We start from the raw sequence: 26,236 nt of genomic DNA, 5'->3' as shown, positions 1-26,236 counted from the left end.
ACTGGGATCCACCCGGCATGCCCACCAGGGGGTGATGTTCTGCCCCTCTGGGCGTCGCTCTGTTGCATCCAGAGCCACTCTAGCGCCTGAGGCAGAGGCCACAGAGCCATCCCCAGCGCCCGGGCCATCTTTGCTCCAATGGAGCCTTGGCTGCAGGAGGGGAAGAGAGAGACAGAGAGGAAGGAGAGGGGGAGGGGTGGAGAAGCAGATGGGCACTTCTCCTGTGTGCCCCGGCCAGGAATCGAACCCGGGACTTCTGCACACCAGGCCAACGCTCTACCGCTGAGCCAACCGGCCAGGGCCAGGAATGTCTTTTAATATGTAGAGTGACATTACTATTGTGTTACCTTCTAAGTTTTAATGTGTAGAAACGTTTTTTATGAATCCTATAAACAAATGTTATAAACTTGCTAACGAATTGTGTCCCATCCCCTCCTTCATTCTTTTCCCAAACCTGTGTAGGTGAAAACAAAGGTTATAAACTTATGCCATGCCATCAGGCTTTTTTCCTGCCCATGTAAACTAAGGGTATATAACCAGTCCCTAGAATATTAATCAGACACACGATTTGGGATTGCTGCCCCGTGTATGCTATATGTGGCCAGCATATTTATTAAATTTCCTCCTTTAATAAAACTCTTCAAAACTCATCTGGACTTGGTGTCTCTATGAAAACCTGCGGAATTGAAGATTGGGTACTTTACAACACCTTTATCACAAAAATTTCTGTTCATCGTCATCAGAGTTCACACTGGAGAATGGCCTTTACAGTGCAGTGAATGAGGGAAATATTTTCCCTTCAATTTTCACCTAAGCACATGACAGTTCACATTACAGGACATTCTTAGATGTATTGGAAATGTATAGTTTTTAAGTGTTTTAACAACTGTGTAGGTAACTTTGAGGCTTTGTTTGTCTAATTTTAATTTTCTGCACCCAAATGTCTATGGTATGAAGATTTTCCATATGTTTTACTTAGGTGGGAAGCATGTGTGTCTACATTGTACTTTCTAAGGTGTCCAGGACTCTTGCCAGATTTATGTCTTTGCAAAATTCTGTGTCCAAAGTATTTCACCTGTACCATCTAGCAGGTGCCCACTGTTTACATCAACCACCATCCTAATGTCTTAGAGAAGCTGATTTTATTCCTCTGATTTGCTGGAGGAAATTATAGGTAATTGGAACTGTTAGGGGATCAGCACTTCTTTAACTCTGATAAGTTTGACATTGACCTGACTCAGTGTTGACCTGCGAGATCATCGTCTGTGTTCAGTTGCCAGCTTGCAGAGGGACTGCTTTTTCAGGGACCTGATTTCCCTGAATATCTATGATGTATATATTTGCTCAAGCAGTCTTTAATTTTGGATGTTTTATTTACTGTGTTGTAATAAGTAAGTTATAAGTAGATTTTGGCTCTAGGGTGTGAAGAATTCAACAACTTTTACATGGCTCTCAAACTTTCTCTGCCTTCAAAGGAAGGCACAGTGTGGTGCTGAAATTAGCTTTTGTCAAATTTTTTTTTTTTTAATTTTTTTTTTTATCTTTTCTGAAGCTGGAAACAGGGAGAGACAGTCAGACAGACTCCCGCATGCGCCCGACCGGGATCCACCCGGCACGCCCACCAGGGGGCGACGCTCTGCCCACCAGGGGGCGATGCTCTGCCCATCCTGGGCGTCGCCATGTTGCGACCCTCCTGGGTGTCGCCATATTGCGACCAGAGCCACTCTAGCGCCTGGGGCAGAGGCCACAGAGCCATCCCCAGCGCCCGGGCCATCTTTTGCTCCAATGGAGCCTTGGCTGCGGGAGGGGAAGAGAGAGGCAGAGAGGAAGGCGCGGCGGAGGGGTGGAGAAGCAAATGGGCGCTTCTCCTATGTGCCCTGGCCGGGAATCGAACCCGGGTCCTCCGCACGCTAGGCTGACACTCTACCGCTGAGCCAACCGGCCAGGGCCTTTTGTCAAATTTTTATTGTTGCCCATATCCTCCTAGTATAAACTGTTAGATTCAGTGGCCATCATGTGGAGCCTGTATTCTATGAGTTTTAAGAGACTCAGAGATCACTTTGAAGTGTTGGTAGGTGTTCCAACATCACTTGCTTCTGGGAACACATATTTTTTCTTTTTTACAAGGACAGCTAGTATTGGTGAAAGAAATCATTTTTTGAAAGTGTTGCAGGCCCTGGCCGGTTGGCTCAGCGGTGGAGCGTTGGCCTGGCATGCGGGGGACCCAGGTTCGATTCCCGGCCAGGGCACATAGGAGAAGCGCCCATTTGCTTCTCCACCAGCCCCCTTCCTCTCTGTCTCTCTCTTCCCCTCCTGCAGCCGAGGCTCCATTGGAGCAAAGATGGCCCGGGGACTGGGGATGGCTCGTTGGCCTCTGCCCCAGGTGCTAGAGTGGCTCTGGTCGCGGCAGAGCGACGCCCTGGAGGGGCAGAGCATCGCCCCCTGGTGGGCAGAGCGTTGCCCCTGGTGGGTGTGCCGGGTGGATCCCGGTCGGGCGCATGCAGGAGTCTGTCTGACTGTCTCTCCCCGTTTCCAGCTTCAGAAAAATACAAAAAAAAAAAAGTGTTGCAAAGGGCTGTGTGTGTGTGTTTTTTTAATTCACTGAGAGAAGAGGAGAAAGAGAGACAGACTCCTACATGCTCCCTGACCTGGATGCAGCTGGCAATTTTATTAAGGGGCGATACTCTGCCCATTTTGGGCATTGATTCATTGCTCAGCTACCAAGCTCTTCTTAGCTTCTGAGGCAGGTGCAATGGAGAATTCCTCAGGCAAGTCACTCTATTTGACCCATGGCTGCAGGAGTGGGTGAGAGAGAGAGAGAGAAGTAATTGGAGTAGTGGTGGGGAAGCCGATGGGTGCTTCTCCTGTGTGCCCTGACTGGGAATCGAACAAGAAATATCAACATGCTGGGTTGATTCTCTACCACTGAGCCAACTGAACAGGGCTCTATGTGTGCTAATGTCTGCAATTCCATGCCTAACATTTTCACACTAACAACAATACCTGTTATCATGCTTCAAAATGCAATTATTCCCTATTTAAAATATTCAATTTTTCAAGTGATATAAGATAAACTCTCATTTTATGTTTATATTATGCATCTTAGCTTTTTCATTTGAAATGTTTGTCCTACATTACTTTGTTATATTTGTCTTATGTATCATGGTGTAACAAGATAGATTGTTTTGTAAAATTTTCTAGATTTCCCAATGTAGACATGCATAGCTTGATTGTGATGTGCTCAGTTGACCTTCACAGATAACATGTTTTCATATACATGAAGGCAAGACCCTCCACTTGCAACATGATTATAACATAATGAAGGCTCAGATGATGCTTTGAATTTTTTAGAAATAAGTATTTAAGTCAAAGTATGAATATTATTATATTTGACCTATTGCTTAGGCATGCTAGGTAGATTTTAATTCTGTAGCATGTGAACATAAATTTTATATGCACTTGGGAACCAACAAATTAGTATGACTAGTTTTACTGCCATTATTCACTTAGTTACACTGGTAGATAACCCGCATTGTCTCAGGAATGCTCATAATTGCATTTCTTTTTTTTTTTTTTTTTTTTTTTTTAAAGCATACATTTTTTTTTTTTTTTTTTTTTTTTTTTTTTACAGAGGCAGAGATAGACAGGGACAGACAGACAGGAACAGAGAGAGATGAGAAGCATCAATCATCAGTTTCTCGTTGCGCGTTGCGACTTCTTAGTTGTTCATTGATTGCTTTCTCACATGTGCCTTGACCGTGGGCCTTCAGCAGACCGAGTAACCCCTTGCTGGAGCCAGCGACCTTGGGTCCAAGCTGGCGAGCTCTTTGCTCAAGCCAGATGAGCCCGCGCGCGACCTCGGAGTCTCGAACCTGGATCCTTCTGCATCCCAGTCCGACGCTCTATCCACTGCGCCACTGCCTGGTCAGGCTAATTGCATTTCTTTGATGTGCTCAACATGTACCTCATTGTTTGTAATAAACTAGAGGCAGAGGCCTCCAATCAAATATAGGTTGGCTCTAGCCATACTGCTGAATATGCAGAGCTGAGACGTCTATTAGCTTGTGTTTTGTGACATTAAGTTTGCATAGTGGGCCCAACTGAGGCAGTGCACATAAATGTTAGGTTTTTTAAATCAACTTCCCACATTCTACTTGAAGAGGCCACATGTTAGATGGCCTAATGAACAAGAAACAGGACAGGTGCCTGACATCATAAGGAGCAGATCCTGAAGACAGACATGCAAGAGCATCTGCTAAAGTAAGTCACACATGCACGCCATACGTAACCGTGTCCTAGAAATAGGCCCTGGCCAGTTGACTCAATGGATAGGGCATCAGCCTGGAGTATGAGCATCCCTGGTTTGATTCCTCATCACAGCACACATTAGAAATGACCATCGGCTTCTCTTCTCCTCTCTCTTTTTTCCTCTTGCAGCTAATGGCTCAGTTCATTCTAGTGTCAGCCCCAGGCACTGAGGATTGCTCGATTGATTTGAGAAACAGCCCCAAATGGAGGTTGCTTGGTGAATCCCACTAGGGGCACATGTGGGAGTCTGTTCTAGTCTCTCCTCTTCTCACTTAAAAAAATTATGACCTTGCCTGACCAGGCAGTGGCGCAGTGGATACAGCGTCGAACTGGGATGCGAAGGACCCAGGTTCAAGACCCCTGAGGTCGCCAGCTTGAGCGTAGGCTCATCTGGCTTGAGCAAGGCTCACCAGCGCTTGGACCCAAGGTCACTGGCTCGAGCAAGGGATCACTCGACCTGCTGAAGGCTGGCGGTCAAGGCACATATGAGAAAGCAATCAGGCCCTGGCCGATTGGCTCAGCGGTAGAGCATCAGCCTAGCGTGCGGAGGACCCGGGTTCGATTCCCGGCCAGGGTACACAGGAGAAGCGCCCATTTGCTACTCCACCCCTCTGCCGCGCTTTCCTCTCTGTCTCTCTCTTCCCCTCCCGCAGCCAAGGCTCCATTGGAGCAAAGATGGCCCGGGCGCTGGGGATGGCTCTGTGGCCTCTGCCTCAGGCGCTAGAGTGGCTCTGGTCGCAACATGGCGATGCCCAGGATGGGCAGAGCATCGCCCCCTGGTGGGCAGAGCATCGCCCCATGGTGGGCGTGCTGGGTGGATCCCAGTCGGGCACATGCGGGAGTCTGTCTGACTGTCTCTCCCTGTTTCCAGCTTCAGAAAAATGAAAAAAAAAAAAAAAGAAAAAAAGAAAGCAATCAATGAACAACTAAGGTATCGCAATGAAAAACTAATGATTGATGCTTCTCATCTTTCTCCCTATCCTGTCTGTCTGTCCCTATCCCTCTCTCTGACTCTCTTTCTCTGTTTCTGTAAAAAAAATAAAATAAAATAAAGTTAAAGCCTGACCACGTGGTGGCGCAGTGGATAGAGCGTCGGACTGGGATGCAGAGGACCCAGGTTTGAGACCCCGAGGTCCCCAGCTTGAGTGCAGGCTCATCTGGTTTGAGCAAAAGCCCACCAGCTTGGATCCAAGGTCACTGGCCCCAGAAAGGGGTTACTTGGTCTGCTGAAGGCTCGCAGTCAAGGCACATATGAGAAAACAATCAATGAACAACTAAGGTGTTGCAACGTGCAACGAAAAACTAATAATTGATGCTTCTCATCTCTCTCCATTCCTGTCTGTCTGTCCCTGTCTATCCCTCTCTCTGACTAACTGTCTCTGTAAAAAATAAATAAATAAAATAAAATAAAAAGTTAAAAAAATTATGACCTTTACTAGAGTGCATTAGAAAGCACTTAATATTTTTGGTGTATTTTGGGGGTGTATGACCCAATATCCACACTGGGCAGGCCAGAAACTGAGAACCAGGCCCATGCTCTGGGCTGGAAGCCAGACCTGTTATTAACCTTTTATATCTATCTGTCTCTTAACTTTATTTTATCTTCAAACGAAGCAGGAATAATATCTGAACCAATAACTCCATCTGACCACTTATTTTTGGGTGAGCCCACACTCTCTTTGTTCAATATGTACTGCATTTCTTATAAAATTTCACTGTGCTTGCTTCTGCAGTTGTCTTCTCTGAGTTCTTTCTCCCAAAGAACACAAGACTGAAGGCTGAGGATTGAGATCCACTTTTGGAACGACCCTGGCCTGAATGAACTGACAGTACAACTCAGGCTTTTAATCTGATGTCATGTTTTCCACTGGAATTTTATCTATTGTGCCAGCTGTCATTGAGTGTATTTGGTTGAAGTAATTGCTTGATGGTCATTGGTTAAATCCATGACTTTTTGTACTTTTTAGACATTCCTGTATTTTACTTATTTTTATCAAGATATCCTTTTTTTTTTTTTTTTTTTTTTTTTTTTAGATAGAGGGCAGAAAGAGAGAGAGAAAAAGGAGGAGAAACAGGAAGCATCAACTCATAGTAGTTGCTTCCCATATGTGCCTTGACCGAGCAAGCCCAGGGTTTCGAACCAGTGACCTCAGCATTCCAGGTCAAGGCTTTATCCACTGCACCACCACAGGTCAGGCTCAAGATATCTTTTATTACATAGAAATTATCTGTAGAGAAGAAAAAATTTTAATTTATACTTGCTTGCCCTAAAGCTAAGGTAAGCAATTGTGCTCTCCCAGGGATGACAGTTCTTTTTTTTGTAAGTTACATCCTCTCTCTAGAAGTGTCCTCCTATATGTCCTCCTTTTTGATATTGGAAGACTAATCTGTAAATGTCCACAAGTGATTGATGCAGTCAATCCATTGAGTGTGATGTAATGTATTTGTATTTAATGAGTACTTTGTTCTTACAGTGATTATTAAAAATTAATAGGCATGTAAGCATAATTACATTATAAAATATTACAAATGTTTTTATTATACATTTATCTTTTTTTTTTTTGTATTTTTATGAAATTGGAAACGGGGAGGCAGTCAGACAGACTCCCACAGGTGCCCGACCGGGGTCCACCCGGCATGCCCACCAGGGGGCGATGCTCAGCCCATCTGGGGCACTGCTCTGTTGCAACCATAGCCACCCTAGCTCCTGAGGCAGAGGCCATAGAACCATCCTCAGCGCCTGGGCCAACTTTGCTCCAATGGAGCCTTGGCTGCGGGAGGGGAAGAGAGAGACAGAGAGGAAGGAGAGGGGGAGGAGTGGAGAAGCAGATGGGTGCTTCTCCTTTGTGCCCTGGCTGGGAATTGAACCCGGGACTCCTGCACGCCAGGCCGACGCTTTACCGCTTAGCCAACCGGCCAGGGCCGCATTTATCATATTATAGTGTATTATTGTTGCAATGAATAAAATATTTCTTTTATTTACAATATTGTTTTTCTTCAATTAATTTTTATCCTCCATTTCATTGTAAAAAAGTTAGTCACCTTACTAAAGCGCAGTCTGTGCATCAAAGCGAGGAAGGAGCTTGATAACAGCGATGTTCTGGTCATTTTTTGTTTGTTTGTTTGTACAGAAGCAGAGAGACAGAGAGAGGGAGAGAGGCCCAGACAGGCATGAAGGGAGAGAGATAAGAAGCATCAGTTCTTTTTTTTTTTTTTTTTTTTTTTTACAGAGGCAGAGATAGACAGGGACAGACAGACAGGAATGGAGAGAGATGAGAAGCATCAATCATCAGTTTCTCGTTGCGCATTGCGACTTCTTAGTTGTTCATTGATTGCTTTCTCACATGTGCCTTGACCGCGGGCCTTCAGCAGACCGAGTAACCCCCTGCTGGAGCCAGGGACCTTGGGTCTAAGCTGGTGAGCTCTTTGCTCAAGCCAGATGAGCCCGCACTCAAGCTGGCGACCTCGGGGTCTCGAACCTGGGTCCTTCCGCATCCCAGTCCGACGCTCTATCCACTGCGCCACCGCCTGGTCAGGCGAAGCATCAGTTCTTTATTGCAGGACTTTAGTTGTTCATTCATTTGTTCTCATGTGCTTTAACTGGAAGGCACATGAGTGCCCACCGAGTAACTCTTGATCAAACCAGATGATTCAGAACTCAAGCTGACCACCTCGGGGTTTTAAACCTGTGTTCTCCGTGTCTCAGTCCGGTGCTCTATCCACTGTGCAACCGCCTGGTCAGGCTTTTTGGCAATTTTCAAAACGTCATTTGGACAGGGACACTTGAATTTCCCGGCAATACACCTGCGGGAGTCAGAGCCTTAGCTGCAAGAAAGAATGACCGCCTTGGTCTCCAGGAACTACATTACCCAGAAAGCGCTGCGCTGTCGACCGCAGAGAACACCAGAGAAGATCTCGCAAACGGTGTTTTCGCTCAGGTACAAGGCTTAGGGGCGGGACTTCTGTGGTTCTTGCTTGTGGTTGGTAGACTCTTAAGATCAGTCATTGATTCTGGAACGGTGAGTCGCGGTGGATATCGTGAGGAAGGAAAACGGGAGATTCAAGAATCCTGGTTCGTGCACGCAGACGGAAGTGTGTCTCGGTGACGCTCTCCCGGGCGACCTGCGCCAGGGTTGGTACCGGGACCTCCGGGACCTGAGCCACCTGTTTGCCCGCCGCGCCCGCGCGTTCTGGACTCCCAAGAGTCCAAGGGCGATGGCGGCTGCTGTGCTGAGGCGCCTGGCTGAGGTGAGTGCGGCGCTGGGCAAATGAGTTTGTAAACCTTATGTTTGTTTAGTTTCTCACTTTTATTGTTTAAAAATGGCGCTGGGCTGCCTCGTGTGTGCTGGCCCGCAGAGCAAAGCAGCTGATTGCAAATTGTGGGTTGCATTCCTGCCTGAGAAGCGCCATTGTTTTTGCTAATGTGTGCTGGAGGAGACGGTTTTGCACCAGAAAGTTTTTTTTTTTTTTTTTATTTTTTATTATTATTTTTTTCATTTTTTCTGAAGCTGGAAACGGGGAGAGACAGTCAGACAGACTCCCGCATGCGCCCGACCGGGATCCACCCGGCACGCCCACCATGGGACGACGCTCTGCCCACCAGGGGGCGATGCTCTGCCCCTCCGGGCGTCGCCATGTTGCGACCAGAACCACTCTAGCGCCTGAGGCAGAGGCCACAGAGCCATCCCCAGCGCCCGGGCCATCTTTGCTCCAATGGAGCCTTAGCTGCGGGAGGGGAAGAGAGAGACAGAAGAAAGCGCGGCGGAGGGGTGGAGAAGCAAATGGGCGCTTCTCCTGTGTGCCCTGGCCTGGAATCGAACCTGGGTCCTCCGCACGCTAGGCCGACGCTCTACCACTGAGCCAACCGGCCAGGGCCGCACCAGAAAGTTTTGAAAGAAAAGAACAGTAGGGGAAGAAAGATTCTGCCCCCACCACTGGGAGGTGCAACAGGATTTCTTTTTCCTCCCTGTGAGGAAGGAGGGGCAGGCCTCCTCTTACCTAAGTAGAAAGAAATGAATAAAATGCAAAAGAAAGGACCCTGCAAAGGGAACCGAGTCAGGCAGTGATAAATCAACTACATCTCATAGTTCCCTCAAGGAGTGCTTAAGAGTCACTTACAATATAAAGCAACAATAGCATGATCTGTATTTAACTATGGCCAGTGATCTGGAAACCCTTTCCCCCTTATTGACCTCACCGAATCTTTCCTACTACTCTCCTTGAGTCCTGGGAAACCTTAAACAAAGAAATCACATGCCGATTGCTTAGATACTGTAAAACTATATATATTGTTGGAAACCATGGGAGTCCGAAAAGACCAGAGTAACAGGCTTATTGAAAGGAAAAGCCTGACCAGGCCGTGGTGCAGTGGATAGAGCATCGGACTGGAATGCAGAGGACCCAGGTTCGAGACCTCGAGGTCGCCAGCTTGAGCACGGGCTTATCTGGTTTGAGCAAAACCTCACCAACTTGGACCCAAGGTCGCTTGTTTGAGCAAGGGTTTACTCGGTCTGCTGAAGGCCGCGGTCAAGGCACATATGAGAAAGCAGTCAATGAACAACTAAGGTGTCGCAACGTGCAACGAAAAACTAATGATTGATGCTTCTCATCTCTCCATTCCTGTCTGTCTGTCCCTCTCTGACTCTCTCTCTGTCTCTGTTAAAAAAAAAAAAAGAAGAAGAAGAAAGGAACCCTGCCGGGCACTTCTCCGGGGAGAAGGGCACCAGTACAAGCTAGTAATTTATAGGTTGAGAAAGAATCTTGAGCATGTGGGTGTTGAATCAAAAGTCCTCGTATGTCCGGAATGCTCCTCCTTGGGGCGGCTTGCCAGCTTCTTGGAATTCCTCTGTCTGGGGGCGATAGTCCAGTAAGTAAGGATGAAGTCTGACAGATAAGTGGAACATCAAAAGGGCAGTTTGGAATTCCTGGTAAATTCACATATCTATCATTTCTCAACTCTGTGGTTACATATAAAACAAAGGCAGTTATTGCCTTGGCCGGTTGGCTCAGTGGTAGAGCATCGGCCTGGTGTGCAGGAGTCCCAAGATCGATTCCCGCCCAGGGCACACAGGAGAAGCACCCATCTGCTTATCCACCCCTCCCCCTCTCCTTCCTCTGTCTCTCTCTTCCCCTCCCGCAGCCAAGGCTCCATTGGAGCAAAGTTGGCCCAGGCACTGAGGATGGCTCTATGGCCTCGGCCTCAGGCGCTATAATGGCTCTGGTTGCAACAGAGCATCGCCCCCTGGTGGGCATGCCGGGTGGATCCCGGTCGGGCGCATGTGGGAGTCTGTCTGACTGCCTCCCCATTTCCAAATTCAGAAAAATACAAAAAAAAAAGGCAGTTATTAATTTTATAATATACAGTGAGGGGTGACGAGGAGAAAGAACAAAAAAGTTGAAAAATTATTGCTTCTTCTGGAGAGAACTCAAGAAGGAACCTTGCCAAGCCAAGTCCCCCATCCAGTTAAGGAGGTCATTAATTTCCATGCTGTGAGGTCTGAACCAGGCAATGTTTTCGAAAACCTGAATGAGCAAGTAAAAAAATTTTGCGAGATAATAATTGTGAATTGCTTGCTGCGAGTACCAAGTAGACAGAGTGACATGGTGATACATGGTTTCCTGGATGAGCCTCATGAAATGTGCTAGTCTGGTTCCTCTCAAATGGGAGGACATGTGGAGATTTTTAGAGACAGAGAAGCTGTTGGTTTAAGTTTTAGAAGGACTGAGTATGAGTGGTTTAAAAGGAAGGGGATTTGGAGAACATTCGGCGGAAACTTCTCGGGCTGAGGGGCGGCTTCTTCCTGTTGTCATCCCTACCTATTTGTATTTCCCTCGTGAAGTTCTCCTTGGGTTATTGGGGAATAGGAGTGTAGGAGTATTTGATTGTAGGTAATCCTAGAGATTTCTCTCATTCTGGCCTGTAGGAACTTGATAAAGAAGGGGGCAAGTATTTGGAGAATAGGAATGCAGAGATAAAGAGGGTTGGATAGCAGGGGGTAAAAGTTCTTCCTTGGTAAAATTAGAGATATTCTTTCCTGGCAGCCCAGAAGAGAGCAGTTAGCTTGAGCTAAAAGAAATGTGTCATGCCCGTTTGTAGGCTCTTCTTCAGCCAAGAAGACCCAGCAATCTTGTCCTCTTACTATGTGAAGGGTAAAAAGAATGAGAAGCATTAACAGGTGAATGCTATTTATTCTCCTAGTTCTTCAGGGGTAAGGGAGAGCTTTAGGGTTAGGGGACCTGTAGGGCTTGAAAGATAGGATTTAGGAGGTTTGCTGATACAGTGTTTCAGATTTTTCTGTTTCGGGAGGGCAGGTTTCAGGATTGGTGTGTAGGGCTAGGTAGATTTTTCCAATTTTCTGATTGGCGAAGGTCTGCATGTGGTTCTGTAAGAAACTAGTGAACAAACATAAGAGGCAGGGTTCAAAAGTTAGAAAAATAAATAAAAGAGTGAGTGGATCAATGAGAGGCAATAGTCAAGACACCCAGTTTGTGTGAAACCACTAATTCCATGTTTACGAATTTGCTGGGCTTGAGAGAGAGAGAGAGAGAGAGAGAGAAAGAGAGTGAGAGTAGAAATGAGACTGGGAAGTGTCTAGTCCCCCTGCTCCTAAAACTACTTTTTTAGAAATTTTTAAACAACAACAAGAGAAATTACCTGTATAGCTCATTTGGTCCTTAGATTGATGGTTAGTGTATTAGGAACTGGAAGAGGCTCATGGGGTGGGATTAGGTTGACATTTGGGGTGAGATAGATTCAGGTACAGGTTTCTATTTAATTAGTAGGGAGCCACATATATATAGGTGTTGGTCCCACACAAGTAGAAAGCCTCTGATTGGGTAAGGCAGACTGAAAGGTGAATAGAGAATAGAAGGACAAGAGGTCGGGTTTGTTTCTCTGTTTCTGAGCTCCAGATGGTCAGGGTGGAGGAAATAGTCTCCCTTAGCAGCAGTGGGAGTTGTCAGGATCACGGTGTGTGGACCTGTTCACGTGAAAGTCAGTCCTTGGGTGATATAATGCTGGAAGCACCTCTTGGACAGTCTTTGAACAGTTTGCTGAGTAACATGTAAATCCTGCAAATAATTAGGGAAAGGGTGGTTACATTTCTACACTTTGAAGTTAGAGTTTAAGTCCTAGTGACCACTGCTTCTAGCTGGAATTAGCAGCAGGTCCCAGCCTACAGTAGGCATGGGGCATTGAGACAAGAGGAATAAAGAAGATACTATATATTAAGTAAAGTAACAAAATCAGACTGTCAATATCCACAGTAGAGATCTTTGAGGGATAAATAAAACTGAAATATTAGGCAAGGCACAGTAGATGGCCCTTGTGTTTACAAGAAATGAGGTCAGCTTATTTGCTACTTGTAAGAAATAAAATAGGCTCGTGAACAATGTCCTTGGGCCTTCAGTGGCAATTCCCAGCATGCAGGGCAAGGTCAGGTCACAGGTAATTGGAGCAGGGTAGAAGAGACTGAACCCTCCCTTCATGGAGCAAGGGGACAGCTTACCTTCTTGTGTCCTTCTTTCCACAGCACAGACGTGTAAACCAGTGGGGTCAGGAAGCCTGGCAGGCTTCAGTTCAATGACCTTTCTTTTCACTCTGGAGCAGGGCCCTAATGGAGTCCTATGAAGCCCTTTAGGACACTGGAGCCTTAAGAGCGTATGCCATAATCTGGTATTTTCTGACTTCTTTTGGGCCTTATTTGCTTTTTCTGTTACTTCCTTGGTCATTATAGCCCTTAAAAGCCATGCTCAGGCCTGACCTGTGGTGGCGCAGTGGATAAAGCGTCGACCTGGAAATGCTGAGGTCGCCGGTTCGAAACCCTGGGCTTGCCTGGTCAAGGCACATATGGGAGTTGATGCTTCCAGCTCCTCCTCCCTTCTCTCTCTCTGTCTCTCTCCTCTCTAAAAATGAATAAATAAAATTAAAAAAAAAAAAAAAAAAAGCCATGCTCAGAAAATCTCACTGAGGGGCTTGACTAAGAGAACAAATTGGGAATTCAGTGTTTAAAGAAGCGAATTAGACCAAGGAAAGAAAAGATTTGATACGTGGTGTTAGGTGGTTGGAGACTGTGGAGGGTCTGAGTTTGATCTATGGTGAGACCTCAGGTGGTGGGGGTTAAGGCAATGCCCAGATAGACTACAGACTAAGAGTGAAGTTGAGCCTTAGCAGAGAAGACACGATATTCCTTCATGGCGAGGAAGTTAAGAAGGGTGGTAATGTGTCTACTTGAGGCAGGAAGGGAGGTGCTGCAGAGAGTAGGTTATTTACATATTGTAAGAGAGTACTAGTTTTGAGATTGCATGCTGCTAAATCCTGAGGTAATGCCTGCCCAAACAGGTGTGGGCTGTTTTTGATCCCCTGAGGTAAAACAGTCCGTGTAAGTTGCTGGGCTGCATTAGTGTCAGGGTGTGTCAAAAAAACAAAACAAAACAAAAACAGAAAGTAAGAGTCAGGGTGTATAGGAATGGTAAAGAAAACATTCTCTTTTTTTTTTGCATTTTTCTGAAGCTGGAAACGGGGAGAGACAGTCAGACAGACTCCCGCATGCGCCCGACCGGGATCCACGCTCTGCCCACCAGGGGGCGATGCTCTGCCCCTCCAGGGCGTCGCTCTGCCGTGACCAGAGCCACTCCAGCGCCTGGGGCAGAGGCCAAGGAGCCATCCTCAGCGCCCGGGCCATCCTTGCTCCAATGGAGCTTCGGCTGCGGGAGGGGAAGAGAGAGACAGAGAGGAAGGAGGGGGGGGTGGAGAAGCAAATGGGCGCCTCTCCTGTGTACCCTGGCCGGGAATCGAACCCGGGTCCCCCGCACGCCAGGCCGATGCTCTACCGCTGAGCCAACCAGCCAGGACCTATATAAGTTACAAATTAAGAAATTTAAATGAGCGTGCTTTACATGTTTCAATTAAAATTATATTAGAGGTATTTTCTGACAAAGAGACAAAATGGATTACTTACTCACATAGCTCAATAGACAATTCTGCTTTTTTAACTTTTTGAGATGGCAGGGAGTTGTCAGCATAGAGGGGAGGAAGAGGGAAAGCAGACGGATGGACAGTGTGGACAGCTGGATGGAAAGAAGGAGGATCGGAATCTGCAGGAGGAAGAGGAGGTTGAGGTGCTAGTGGTGGCGCACGTGGTTAGAGGAATCAAAAAGATTTGGAGCTCTGAAGAGAGGGGAGAGGACGAGGTGGAGAAGGGCATAGCTGTAGCCGAAGTCGGTGGGGTGGGAGGATGGCTCTAGCCAAAGCCGGTGGGGAGTGGGGAATGTGTCAAAAATGAATAAGAGACAGAGCCGCCCTTCTCTAAGTGGGTGGTGGGGTCTAAGAACACAGTGGAAAAGGGAGGGGGCCCTGGCCAGGAGGGGAGGAGAAAGAGAGAATGGTATTTGCAGGTGAATGAGAAAGAAGATTCAGCGAAGAGAGGGGAGGGGGCTTTCTGGATGGAAGAGACTCAAGTGGAGAGATTTGCAGAGGGATCAGAGAGGGATCCCAAGAGAGGGGTCCCCTGGGAGTCAGGCAGGAGGGGAAGAGAGTTGGGAGTCCACGGAGAAGGAAAGATTAGGAGCAGAGGCTTTAGGTGTGGTTTCTTTGGCCAAAAAACGGCCTGCGTGTAGAACAGAAGGCACAGAAATTAAGGACAGGAGCGAAGGGAGAAGAAAAGTCTGCATGTAAGGAATACTGATGCCCTTTGTTGGGCAGATAAAATGTATTATGCTCACTTTGTTAAAGATTACGCTGCCCACTTGAGGCCGTAGCCCAGGTGATATTAATGTGTGTTGAGAATCCTTGTAGTCTGGGGCTTGGTTTTGGGATTAAGCCTTTCCCACCCTTTTTGATGTAGGGCGGTACAATCCAATCATGCCTCAGAGAAGTGACTTTGTATTAGAGACTTCCCTGTTTTGTATATTAGATTAAGAGTTTGGACTACTACACTATAAAATGGGGACGAAGTGGGAGCTTGGGCTCTCTTGGTTCCTGGGATGATGAGCAGAGAGCAGCAGAAGGAGGCCACGTGGAGTAGGCCAGGAGAAGCAGCCAAGATGGCGGAGTGCTGAGTGAGATGCCAGTTTGTGTAGAGTTTGTATCTGAGATAAGGAAGGAGATGGGGAACTGAGGAGAATAAGGCTGGTGAGCTAGAAACCTTTGATTCTAGGAAACTCGGATAAGTTAGTGGCTTTGTGATTGGGTTTGGAGCCCAGAGTGTATGTTTTTACTTGCCCACCGGGTGCAAGCTAGGATTAAAGACTATGGCCCATCAGCTTTTGGCTCCGTTGTTTCTTTGCCGACTGTCCGAATCCAATGCGAACCTGCATGGGCCAGGAGGCTGCTGTGATAGTGGCCCTGGCCGTGGCTTCTGGCTTTACACCCTTCCCAGTCTGGTGGCAAAAATTATTTAGGTTCCTCAGAATATTGTAATCGAATGTCCCGCTTTCAGGCCAATGGGAGTCATTGTCTAATTTATATTGGGGCCACACCATGTTATGGAAGAAAATGAGTTTTTTTGGCTTAAGGTCAGACAACTTAGTGAGGTTTTTTTTATGAGACATCCTAGAGGGGTCTGGTCAGAAGGCTTATACTCTGAAGAGCTGTGGAGACGGGTGAGCAAAAGGGGATGTCCCCGCCTTTTGTCACTGTCCCAAGAGGAGAACATCTCCATGTGGGGGAGTCTTCCCTGATAGAGATTGTCACCACCTGTGAGGGAGATCTGAGGACAAGAAGTTCGAGAGAGTGGAGAGGTTTGGCTAGGCGCTTAGTCTTTCGTGCAGTCCACTGAGTCTGAAAGTCAAACCCCTCAAAACATGAGGCGTGTCAGAGAAAACCGTTCGACCAGAGAAAATTTTGTGGAAAAGAGAAGCCGACCAGGGAAGGGGAAGGGAGAGACTTCTTACTGTCTGGTCAGCAGGAGTTCAGGACAGGGTTAGACTACCAGCCAATCAACCTACAATTACACATCCAAACAGAATCAGGGAGTAAGCCCGGGATGAGCTGCCTCTGCCCATTGCTTCCCTGGTTGTAAGTTTGGACAGCAAAGAGGGATCATCCAGGCAGTTAGTACCCTGTCCCAGGTTTCAGCACCAAATGTTGGAATCCATGGGAGTCCGAAAAGACCAGAGTAACAGGCTTTATTGAAAGGAAGAAAGGAACCCTGCCAGGCACTTCTCTGGGGAGAAGGGCACCAGTACAAGCTAGGGGGACGAATTTTATAGGGTAAGAAAGAATCTTGAGCATGTGGGTATTGATCAAAGTCCTGGTATGTCTGGAATGCTCCTCCTTGGGGCGGCTTGCCAGCTTCTTGGAATTCCTCTGTCTCAGGGTTGATAGTCCAGTAAGTAAGGGTGAGGTCTGACAGATAGGTGGAACATCAAGAGGGCAGTTTGAAATTCCTGGTAAATTCACGTATCTATCATATATAACCTGTGAGAAAATCAACTTCGGGGAGCTCGTGTTTTGGAGCTACAAACCCTACCTTCCCTGCTGGCTTTAATAAATTCTCCTTCCATTTATAAGTTATCTGAATGACTATCCTTTGTTGAATCACTTCCTGCTACACCTGATCTCTTGCCCTCTGGGAGAAAAGCAGGTTTCTGCTTTTCCTTGGCTTTCTTGTGGCTTTCCTGTCTTGGGGAGACACCAATAAAGAGAATGGCCCACCATCCTTGGGCTGCACTGTTTCTTTACCGTCTGCCTGAATTCAGCAAGAAACCTGTATGGGAATGGTCACAATGTTGGGAACCCTTGGCCTTACAAGCAGTCAGTCATGTCTAGACTGGGAGGCAGAGGCCTCTACTTTCATTCTTAGGGTCTTTGGAACCATAGAAGGTTATGAACAGAGAGGAACATGGGTTTCAAGGTGTCTTAAGTCTTGCTGAGAGAGAGGACAGACTGCAATGGGGTGATGAGGACAGTGAGGCCTGGGAGTTGAGCCCGTGTTCAAGGTCACAGAGCTGGGAAGAGGCAGCACTGAGGACTGAGTCCCAGAGAAAAGACAGTTTGCTGGAGGTCAGAACTGGTTAGACTCTAGAACTGGTTAGAGAGTAGTGGTTGTGTCTTCCCACTGGTTCCAAAGGTGGAAAAACCACTTATGTAAACTGGACAACTCAGGATGGGGTGTCAGCGATTCTCTCTGGTCCTGACACCACCTTGTAGTGTCTGGGGTCCTGATGCCTCTAGTGCAGTGATCAAAGGAGGGTGAAAACACCCAACAACTTGATAAAGGAGGTAGGATTTATTTAGCATGCACAGCTGCATGACCCCGAAATAGACAACAAAATTCGTGCTCCCTGAAGTTAGATTTATTACATATTATATACCTTTACAGCTTGAGCTTTCATGTGACAAATGCTAGATTTCTATGACTTCTTTGTTTGAAGGCCTACATGACTTTCATGTCTTAGGGAGGGGAAGGAGAGAGGAGGCCGGAGGGTCTGTCCTTGATAATCCTTTCATTCATTCTTCTTATTGGAGCTGCAATTTCCTTCCCAGGAACTGATAACAAGCAAATTGCACACCCCTGGTCTGTTATTTTCTAGACTTTTCTGTCTGGTCTTATTCCCTCAGTCAAGAAGACTGAGGTCACAGGCTGGAGTGTAGGATCCCAGACATTGCAGGCCCCACCATTCTTCTGCTTTGTTCTGGTTTCTCCTTCCTCACCTCCAGACTGTTTTCTTGCTATTTTCTTAGTTCTTGGATGCAGAAATCCATGTAATACCCCCAAGCCCTGTGTCCTGAGTACAGGCTATAGGTGAAATAACCATGCCCCAATATGTGCTCATAAATGTAAACAGATCTGGAAGGTTAACCCAGGAGAGTCGCCAGCATGTCAAAATGCTTGTAGATGCCACTGAGTTGAGAATAGGTAGCAGATGGTTCCATTCTTTGTGTTGAAAACAAGGAGCAGGGAACTCTAGATTAATATCTGTAAAATGGCAGAGTGACAGTGTTGGCATCTACAATATAATGGAGATAATGGAGCATTTGCATAGGATAAAGGAGTGGGTCTCTCCTGGGTTTAACAGGCTCTGTGCGTCTGCACAGTGAAAACAGATAATGGGGTTAAGGGAGGTGGCAGGGAACTCAGGAGAAGGCATGTGCTATAACCGTAGTAGTGCTGATGGACCAGCGTTGTTGTCATGGTTCATTGTTTTGTTTTGTGACAGAGACAGAGAGAGGGACAGATAGCGACAGACAGACTGGAAGGAGAGATGAGAAGCATTAATTCTTTGTTGCGGCACCTTAGTTCTTCATTAATTGCTTTTACATATATGCCTGGACCCAAGTTTGAGTGGTGAGAAGACGGTTGTGGATTGTGAAGGGACAGCACATAAAGTGCAGAGTGAAAGGGGTCATTTCTTTGTGAAATTTCCATTGGTTTCTGGGTGACAAATATTGTACTAGTGATCAAAATGAGACAAGGATGACATCAGAGCCTCATTTAGGGCTTTTTCTAGATTTGGGATCCCTTAGACTGCTTCAGTGTTTCAGAATCCTCCTGCTTGAGTACATTAAGCGCTCTCTGGATACTATATATGAAACTAGAAAGCCCGGCAGTCATACGAAATGACCGCTGTTCTAGATATTATAAATTGTAATTAAAATGATTTGTGCAAAGGTGTCTGCTAATTCAAACTGAATTACCCAGGGCAGGCGGCGAGGATGCCCCTTTGCTTACTGCCCCATGGGGTTTCCCCCTTCTACTTGCTTAATTGCTTAAAGTAGAGTGCAATGAAGGAAACCACTAGTGGTACATTTCTTAAGAGCCACCGCTAGCTCAATAAATAAAGGTGATTTAAATAATAAAATGTTAATTCACATGTCAAAGATCTCTTTGTACACATTTCTTGTGTACATCTTTCCATCATTTTTAAGCTCGCCTTGCAGAGGACCATCAATTATTTTTAACTTTACGTCCGTTCTTTCATGAACTCTTGAACAGGCAACATAAAGTTGACCGTGTCCAAATGCAGGCTCAGGTAAAAAAAATGCCAACAGCCTGACCTGTGGTGGCGCAGTGGATAAAGCGTCGACCTGGAAATGCTGAGGTCGCCGGTTCAAAACCCTGGGCTTGCCTGGCCAAGGCACATATGGGAGTTGATGCTTCCAGCTCCTCCCCCCTGTCTCTCTCTCTCCTCTCTCTCTTCTCTCTAAAAATGAATAAACTAAAAAACAATTAAATTTTTAAAAAAATGCCAACACGCTTAGGCGTTTGGCCCTGAGACTTATTGATGGTCATAGCAAAGGCAAGTTTTACAGGAAATTGTCTACGTTTCAATTGAAACGGCAACCCTGTTTGAGATGGAGCCAAATCAATTCTTGGAATGACATGTATTTCACCTTTAGAGGAGCCAGTCAAAGACTTAGCTATTATGACATTACTTTTCAATTGGAGAACCTCTAGTCTTGTACCATTGCAAAGACCCCTTCTGGTGTTAAGATTTCTTAACAGCATAATAATTGCTCCAATCTTTAACCTCAATTTGTGAGGTGGCATGCCAGAAGGCGGGACTATTTGAATGCCGTGGCAACTTCACCCCATTGGCTAGTACAGTTACGCAAGCAACCAATAAGCTATCGGGGACAGACACTTAAGCCGCATATAATAAAGATTTATGGGTGAGTTCACAGAGATCCCTGTGGTATGGAGCAGGAAGGTGGCAGAGCTGAAAGAGACTTTAGTTTCATATATGCGAAGGAAGTAGAGGTTACAAAATGGTGTGTAACAGCTAGAGCATGTCTGAGAGCCTGGTGTAAGAATTTAAGGATGAAGCATAACCCACGTTTGGCCGTGGAATGGAAGCATAATGTGGGATTCTCAGTGGAATTTCTTGGCAGGAAGGATGAGGCCCTGCAGGCATGGCCCTGAGATTAGATCAACTTTTTACACTTGGGGAATGGTAAAAATAGAATTATTGCTAATGTAGAAATCATCCTGATCATAAGCTAATTTGACTAATATCATTGTATCTGTAATACTTCTGTAACATCAGGGTGATTAACTTTCTCATGGACCAACATGAAATTCCTAGTCAATCAATTCACAAACCAGCTGTTGAAAAACACTGGCTTGGGTCTCATTTACCTGCCGTCCCTCTTAGCCCAGCTATTGTTGCTGAGGGCAATAAGATTCAGTAACCGGACTGGGCTGTCTCTGAACTGGAGAGTCCTGGAGAGAGTTGTTTATGAAGAAGGTGTGTAAGGAGAAGGATTGTGGGTTCTTAGAAATACTGTTGTGTAATTTTATTTGTATTAATTCTTACAGGTTCAGGTGACGTTCAAAGATATTGCCCTCTACTTCTCTAGGAAGGAATGGGGCCTTCTTAATGAGGCTCAGAGACGCCTGTACCTGGATGTGATGCTGGAGAACTTTGAGCTTATGTCCTCGCTGGGTAAGAGCCTCACTATCCCCAGTGACCTGGCCTAGGATTTGCATTTCCCTGTGCCTTCTATCCCTGGAGCATGCATGTGTTCACATGTGCACTGTGGGCACTACTTGGTTTTGCAGTGTTCTGGGTACTTACTGTCCTTGGTAGGGCTTGTTTGGTTGCATTTCCCTCTTCTCTTCCTGCAGCGCCAACACCTGATGTACTGAACTCTTATATTGATGTTTACATCATGTGGCCTAATATAATTGATTTTTATGAGTTTGAGCACAGATTACTCCAGCAGAAAAAGTTCTCCAAAAAGCCTTTTGTGGAAGAAAAAGTAGTGGATCCAGCCCTTATTTCTGTGTCTCATTGTATGCTGGCATCTTTCCTTGGTGAGGTCTCCACCACTGACTTTTGGGGCAGAGTAATAAGCAACTACCATTTCTTCAGAGTTTAACTTACATTTATTGGAAATCATCCCATAGAACAGGGGTCTCAAACTCAACTCAGTATGTGGGCCGCAGAGCAAGATCACAGCCTTTCGGCGGGCCGCACTAGGTCTACAAAAGGCAACTGTTATGCAACACTTTTCAGTGTCACAAAACGACCAGAAACTGTAGTTCGTGGATTAGTCTCCGGGCCGCAAAAAATTGTTGGCGGGCCGCATGCGGCCCGCTGGCCGCAAGTTTCAGACCTCTGCCATAGAATCATGCCTAACTGACAGATGTTCATTTATGTTGAGAAATCTTTCCTATAAGGTCAACATATAATTCACCAGCATTTCTTTTTGTTCAGGTTGCTGCTGTGGAGCAGAGGATGTGGAGGCTCCCACTAAACAGAATGCTTCTGAAAAAGTGTCACTGGCAAAGGATTCTACTCTGGCCTTGTCTTCCCAGAAGAGCCACCCCTGTGAGAGTTGTGGCCTCGTCTTGAGAGACATTTTCAACTTGGTTAAGCAGCAGGAATCACAGCTATTGAAATGTGGCGCATGTGGAGAACTATTTTATTTCAATACAAAGTGTCAGGACCATGAGAATCAGTACATGACAAAGAAGCATTTTGAAAGACATGTGGACAGGGTCTCACCTGCAAAAGGCCACAATTTCAATGTGTCTCAGATGCCCTTTACCTGCCAGGAGAGAGGACTGGACATCATTACTGAATCTAGACGTGTCCAACAACAGGCTACACATACCAGGGACAGGCCAGATGAAACCTCAGGGTCTCGGGTGACTTTGCATACCAGAAAAAAGTATCATCAGAAAGTTCACACAGGAGAAAGACCCTATGAGTGCAGTGAATGTGGGAAATCTTTTTCCGGTAGCAGTGGCTTTCGTTATCATCAGATAGTTCACACTGGAGAAAGGCCTTATAAGTGCAGTGAATGTGGGAAATCTTTTTCCAGTAGCAGTAGCCTTCGATATCATCAGAGTACTCACACAGAAGACAGGCCCTTTGAGTGCAGTGAATGTAGGAAAACCTTTACCACAAAAACTTATTTACGTCGTCATCAGAGAGTTCACAGTGGAGAGAGGCCGTATAAGTGCAGTGAATGTGGGAAATCTTTTTCCAATAGATCTTACCTTCAATATCATCAGAGAGTTCATAGTGGAGAAAAGCCTTATACATGCAGTGAATGTGGGAAATCTTTTTCCAGTAGTAGTAGCTATAGATATCATCAGAGTACTCACACAGAAGAAAGGTCCTATGAGTGCAGTGAATGTAGGAAAACCTTTACCACAAAATCTTATTTACATCGTCATCAGAGAATTCACAGTGGAGAAAGGCCGTATAAGTGCAGTGAATGTGGGAAATCTTTTACCAGTAGCTCTTACCTTCAGTATCATCAGAGAACTCACAGTGGAGAAAGACCTTATCAGTGCTCTGAATGTGGCAAATCTTTTATCAGCAATTCTCAATTTAGTTATCATCAGAGAGTTCACACTGGAGAATGGCCTTATGAGTGCAGTGAATGTAGGAAATCCTTTATCACAAAAACTGCTTTCCATCGTCATCAGAGAGTTCACAGTAAAGAATGGCCTTATAAGTGCAGTGAATGTGGGAAATCTTATTTCTGTATCGATACCTTTCGTCGTCATCAGAGAGTTCACAGTGGAGAAAGACCTTATAAGTGCAGCGAGTGTGAGAAATCTTATTTCTGTAGCTCTAACCTTGTTTGTCATCAGAGAGTTCACACTGGAGAAAGGCCTTTTGAGTGCAGTGAATGTGGGAAATCTTTTTCCAGTAGTACTGGATTTCATTATCATCAGAGAGTTCATGCTAGATAAAGGCATTATCAGTGCAGTGTATGTGGAAACTCTTTTTCTATCAACTCTCACCTGTGTGAACACATGAAAGTTTATATTAGAGGACAATCTTAGAAGTATGAGAAATATACAGTTTTTTTTGTTTGTTTTGTTTTTTTGTATTTTTCTGAAGCTGGAAACGGGGAGAGACAGTCAAACGGACTCCTGCATGCGCCCGACCGGGATCCACCCGGCACGCCCACCAGGGGCGACGCTCTGCCCACCAGGGGGCGATGCTCTGCCCCTCTGGGGCTTCGCTCTGCCGCGTCCAGAGCCACTCTAGAGCCTGGGGCAGAGGCCAAGGAGCCATCTCCAGCGCCCGGGCCATCTTTGCTCCAATGGAGCCTTGCTGCGGGAGGGGAAGAGAGACAGAGAGGAAGGAGGGGAGGGGTGGAGAAGCAAATGGGCGCTTCTCCTATGTGTCCTGGCCGGGAATCGAGCCCGGGTCCCCCGCACGCCAGGCCGACGCTCTATCGCTGAGCCAACCGGCCAGGGCCGAGAAATACACAGTTTTTTTAAAAAGTGTTAACAACTGTGTAGGAAACTGAGGCTCCATTTTTTTTATTTTAATTTTACACACCCAAGTGTTAATAGTAAGGATATTTTTTATATTTTACTTAGTTGGAAAGCATGTGTCTCTATGTTGTACTTTCTAAGGTGGCCAGGACTCTCCAGATTATGTCTTTTCACATTTCTGTGGCCAAAGGTATTTATTTCACCTGTACCATCTAACAGGTACTCACTGTTTACATCAGCCACCATCCTAATGTCCTTAGGGAAGCTGATTCTTTTCTCTGATTTGTAGGAAGAAATTAATAGTGTGTGCTCTTAGGGGGTCAGCATTTATTTAACTCTGATGAGTTGTGACATGGACCTGACTCAGTGTTGACCTCAGAGAACATCATCTGTGTTCAGCTGGCAGCTTGTAGACAGACTGACTTCAGGAACCTGGTTTCCCTAAATACCTGTGATGAATATTTCCAATGTTGATGTCACCAATGCAAGAAATGCCAGAGCCATATCCCACTGGCTTGTAAAATAATGAATACCCATTTGTTTACTTATCTTTAATTGGATGTTTTATTTACTATATCATTAAGGATATAGTGGATTTTGGCTCTAGAGGTGTGAAGAGGTCAAGAACCTTTACACGGGTCTCAAAATTTTTCTGCCTTCGAAGACACAGTGTGGTGCTAAAATCAGCTTTTGCCAAATTTTTATGGTTGCCCATATCCGCCCAGAATAGCCTGCCAGATTCTGTGGCCCTCATGTGGAGCCTGGATGCCATGAGTTTTGGGAGACTCAGATCACTTTGAAGTGTTGGTAGGTATCACAACATCAGTTGCTTCTGAAAGGACAGGATTTTTTTTTCTTGTTACAAAGACTGCCAGTATAGGTGAAACAAGTCATTTTTGAAAGTATTGCCAACGGCCCTGTTTCCACTTCTTTTTAATTCAGTGAGAGAAGGGGAGGCAGAGAGACTCTTGCCTGCACCTTGACAGGGATCACCTGGCAAGCCCACAAAGGGGCGATGCTCTGCCCATTTGGGATATTGCTCCATTGCTCAGCAACTTAGCTCTTCTTAGCGCCTCAGGCTGATGCAATGGAGTATTCCTCAGCACCCAAGGCCAACTCAGTGTAATCGAGCCATGTCTGCAGGAGTAAGAGAGAAGAGAGGGAGGGGTGGAGAAGCAGATGTGTGCTGTTGAGCGCCCTAACTAGGAATTGAATCATGAACATCAACATTCCAGGCTGACGCTTTTCCACTGAACCTACCAAACAGGGCATCATGTGTTGTAATGTCTACACTTCCATGGTTACTGGTCACTTGGGTGCAGGACCATAGGGATTAAAGAGGAACCCCTGATTGCTACAGAAGCACTGGCCTCATAGGGGTTGTGGGGGTCCAAATCTAGGCACAGGCTAGATGGATTGTGACTTGTAAATGTGCATCCAGAAATGTTTCTGTGAAAAGAACTGCAGGATCAGTATGTACACAAATTATATGGTTTCTTGCCATGTTTATCTTTTGTGGTTGAAGTCATTGTCATTGAAAATAAACAAATGGCTTTATAATTTTTGTGCCTTATCAAATATTATACCCAGGCAGGAAGCTAAGATAAAGAAAAGTATCTGTTGTCTACAGATATGTTTATTTTTTTATACCTCGGCAGCATTTCTATTGATTGAAAAACAGTCCTTCATTGTTTGGTTTTTTTGATGTCACTAAGGAAAGACCCTTCAGGGGAAATGAGAATATGGATAAAACATAGTTACAAATGTATTTTCCAAAAGTTATTGGGCAAATTGGTTTATATTTAGCCTCAACATATGTGTGAAACTGTAACTCACCGTAGTCCTAATACTGTCACTGTGGGTTTTACTTCATATCCTTTTACAGTCTCTCCCTGCCATTCACAGCTCTCCAAGTATTCACCAATTTACTTTCCTTTTTTGTTTTGTTTTATATTTTTCTGAAGTGAGAAGCAGGGAGGCTGAGAGACAGACTCTAGCATGTGACCTCCCGGGATCCACCTGACAAACCCATTGAAGGGCAATTCTCTCCCCATCTGAGGCGTTGCTTTGTTGCAACTGTAGCCATTCTAGCATCTGAGGCAAAGGCCATGGAGCCATCCTCAGCACCATGGCCAACTTTGCTCCAGTAGAGCCTTGGGGAAGAGAAAGAGGGGGAAAAGAGGGGGAAGGGTGGAGGAGCAGATGGGCACTTCTGAATTCCCTGACTGGGAATCCAACCTGGTACTTGCACATGCCGAGTCGAAGCTCTACCACAGAGCCAACCAGCCAGGACTGATTTACTTTCTAGTTTAATAGATCATTTTGCGTTTCCCAGACTATGTATGATGGGAATAATACTGCTTTTTCTGCTAATATTTATGTTGCATAAATACTTAAGGATTCATTAATGTTATATAGATAGCTCCTTTTCCTGACATTCTTTTATTGTATCATTATTTCTTTATCTGTTCATTTGTTCATGGAGATTTATTTCTCATGTTTAAATATTGAAAATAAAGCTAGTGCAACTTTTTGTGTAATTTTATTTTTTAAGTTAGAGAGAGGGAGAGGGACAGAAAGAGGATAGGTAGGAAGGGAAAGAGATGAGAAGTGTCAGTTTTCACTGTGGCATCTTCATTGTTCATTGATTGCTTCTTCGTATGTGCTTTGACCAAGGGGCTACAGCAGACCGAGTGACCCATTGTTCAAGCCAGCGACCTTGGACTTCAAGGCTTTGAATT

At 45.7% G+C, this 26,236-nt stretch overlaps 1 protein-coding gene across 1 annotated transcript; it reads left to right on the top strand.

Annotated features, from left to right (window-relative positions):
- The first annotated feature begins 8,344 nt into the window (after positions 1–8,344).
- On the top strand, positions 8,345–26,028 carry LOC136331787 (zinc finger protein 256-like). The gene is made up of 3 exons (XM_066270813.1): positions 8,345–8,556; positions 20,568–20,694; positions 21,469–26,028. Exons 1-3 carry the CDS (start codon positions 8,524–8,526, stop codon positions 22,959–22,961), a joined length of 1,653 nt encoding a protein of 550 aa, XP_066126910.1. The 5' UTR covers positions 8,345–8,523; the 3' UTR covers positions 22,962–26,028.
- The last annotated feature ends 208 nt before the right edge of the window (positions 26,029–26,236 follow it).

This window comes from Saccopteryx bilineata, chromosome 3, assembly GCF_036850765.1.
Source record: "Saccopteryx bilineata isolate mSacBil1 chromosome 3, mSacBil1_pri_phased_curated, whole genome shotgun sequence".
Classification (NCBI taxonomy): domain Eukaryota; kingdom Metazoa; phylum Chordata; class Mammalia; order Chiroptera; family Emballonuridae; genus Saccopteryx; species Saccopteryx bilineata.
Note: the sequence above shows the minus strand (reverse complement) of the source record. Positions and strands in the feature narration are given on the sequence as shown.

Coding starts and splice junctions, on each gene's coding strand:
- LOC136331787 (XM_066270813.1), top strand. CDS start 8,524: ATGGCGGCTGCTGTGCTGAGGCGCCTGGCTGAG. Junction 8,557..20,567: donor TGCTGAGGCGCCTGGCTGAG/GTGAGTGCGGCG, acceptor TAATTCTTACAG/GTTCAGGTGACGTTCAAAGA. Junction 20,695..21,468: donor TGAGCTTATGTCCTCGCTGG/GTAAGAGCCTCA, acceptor CTTTTTGTTCAG/GTTGCTGCTGTGGAGCAGAG.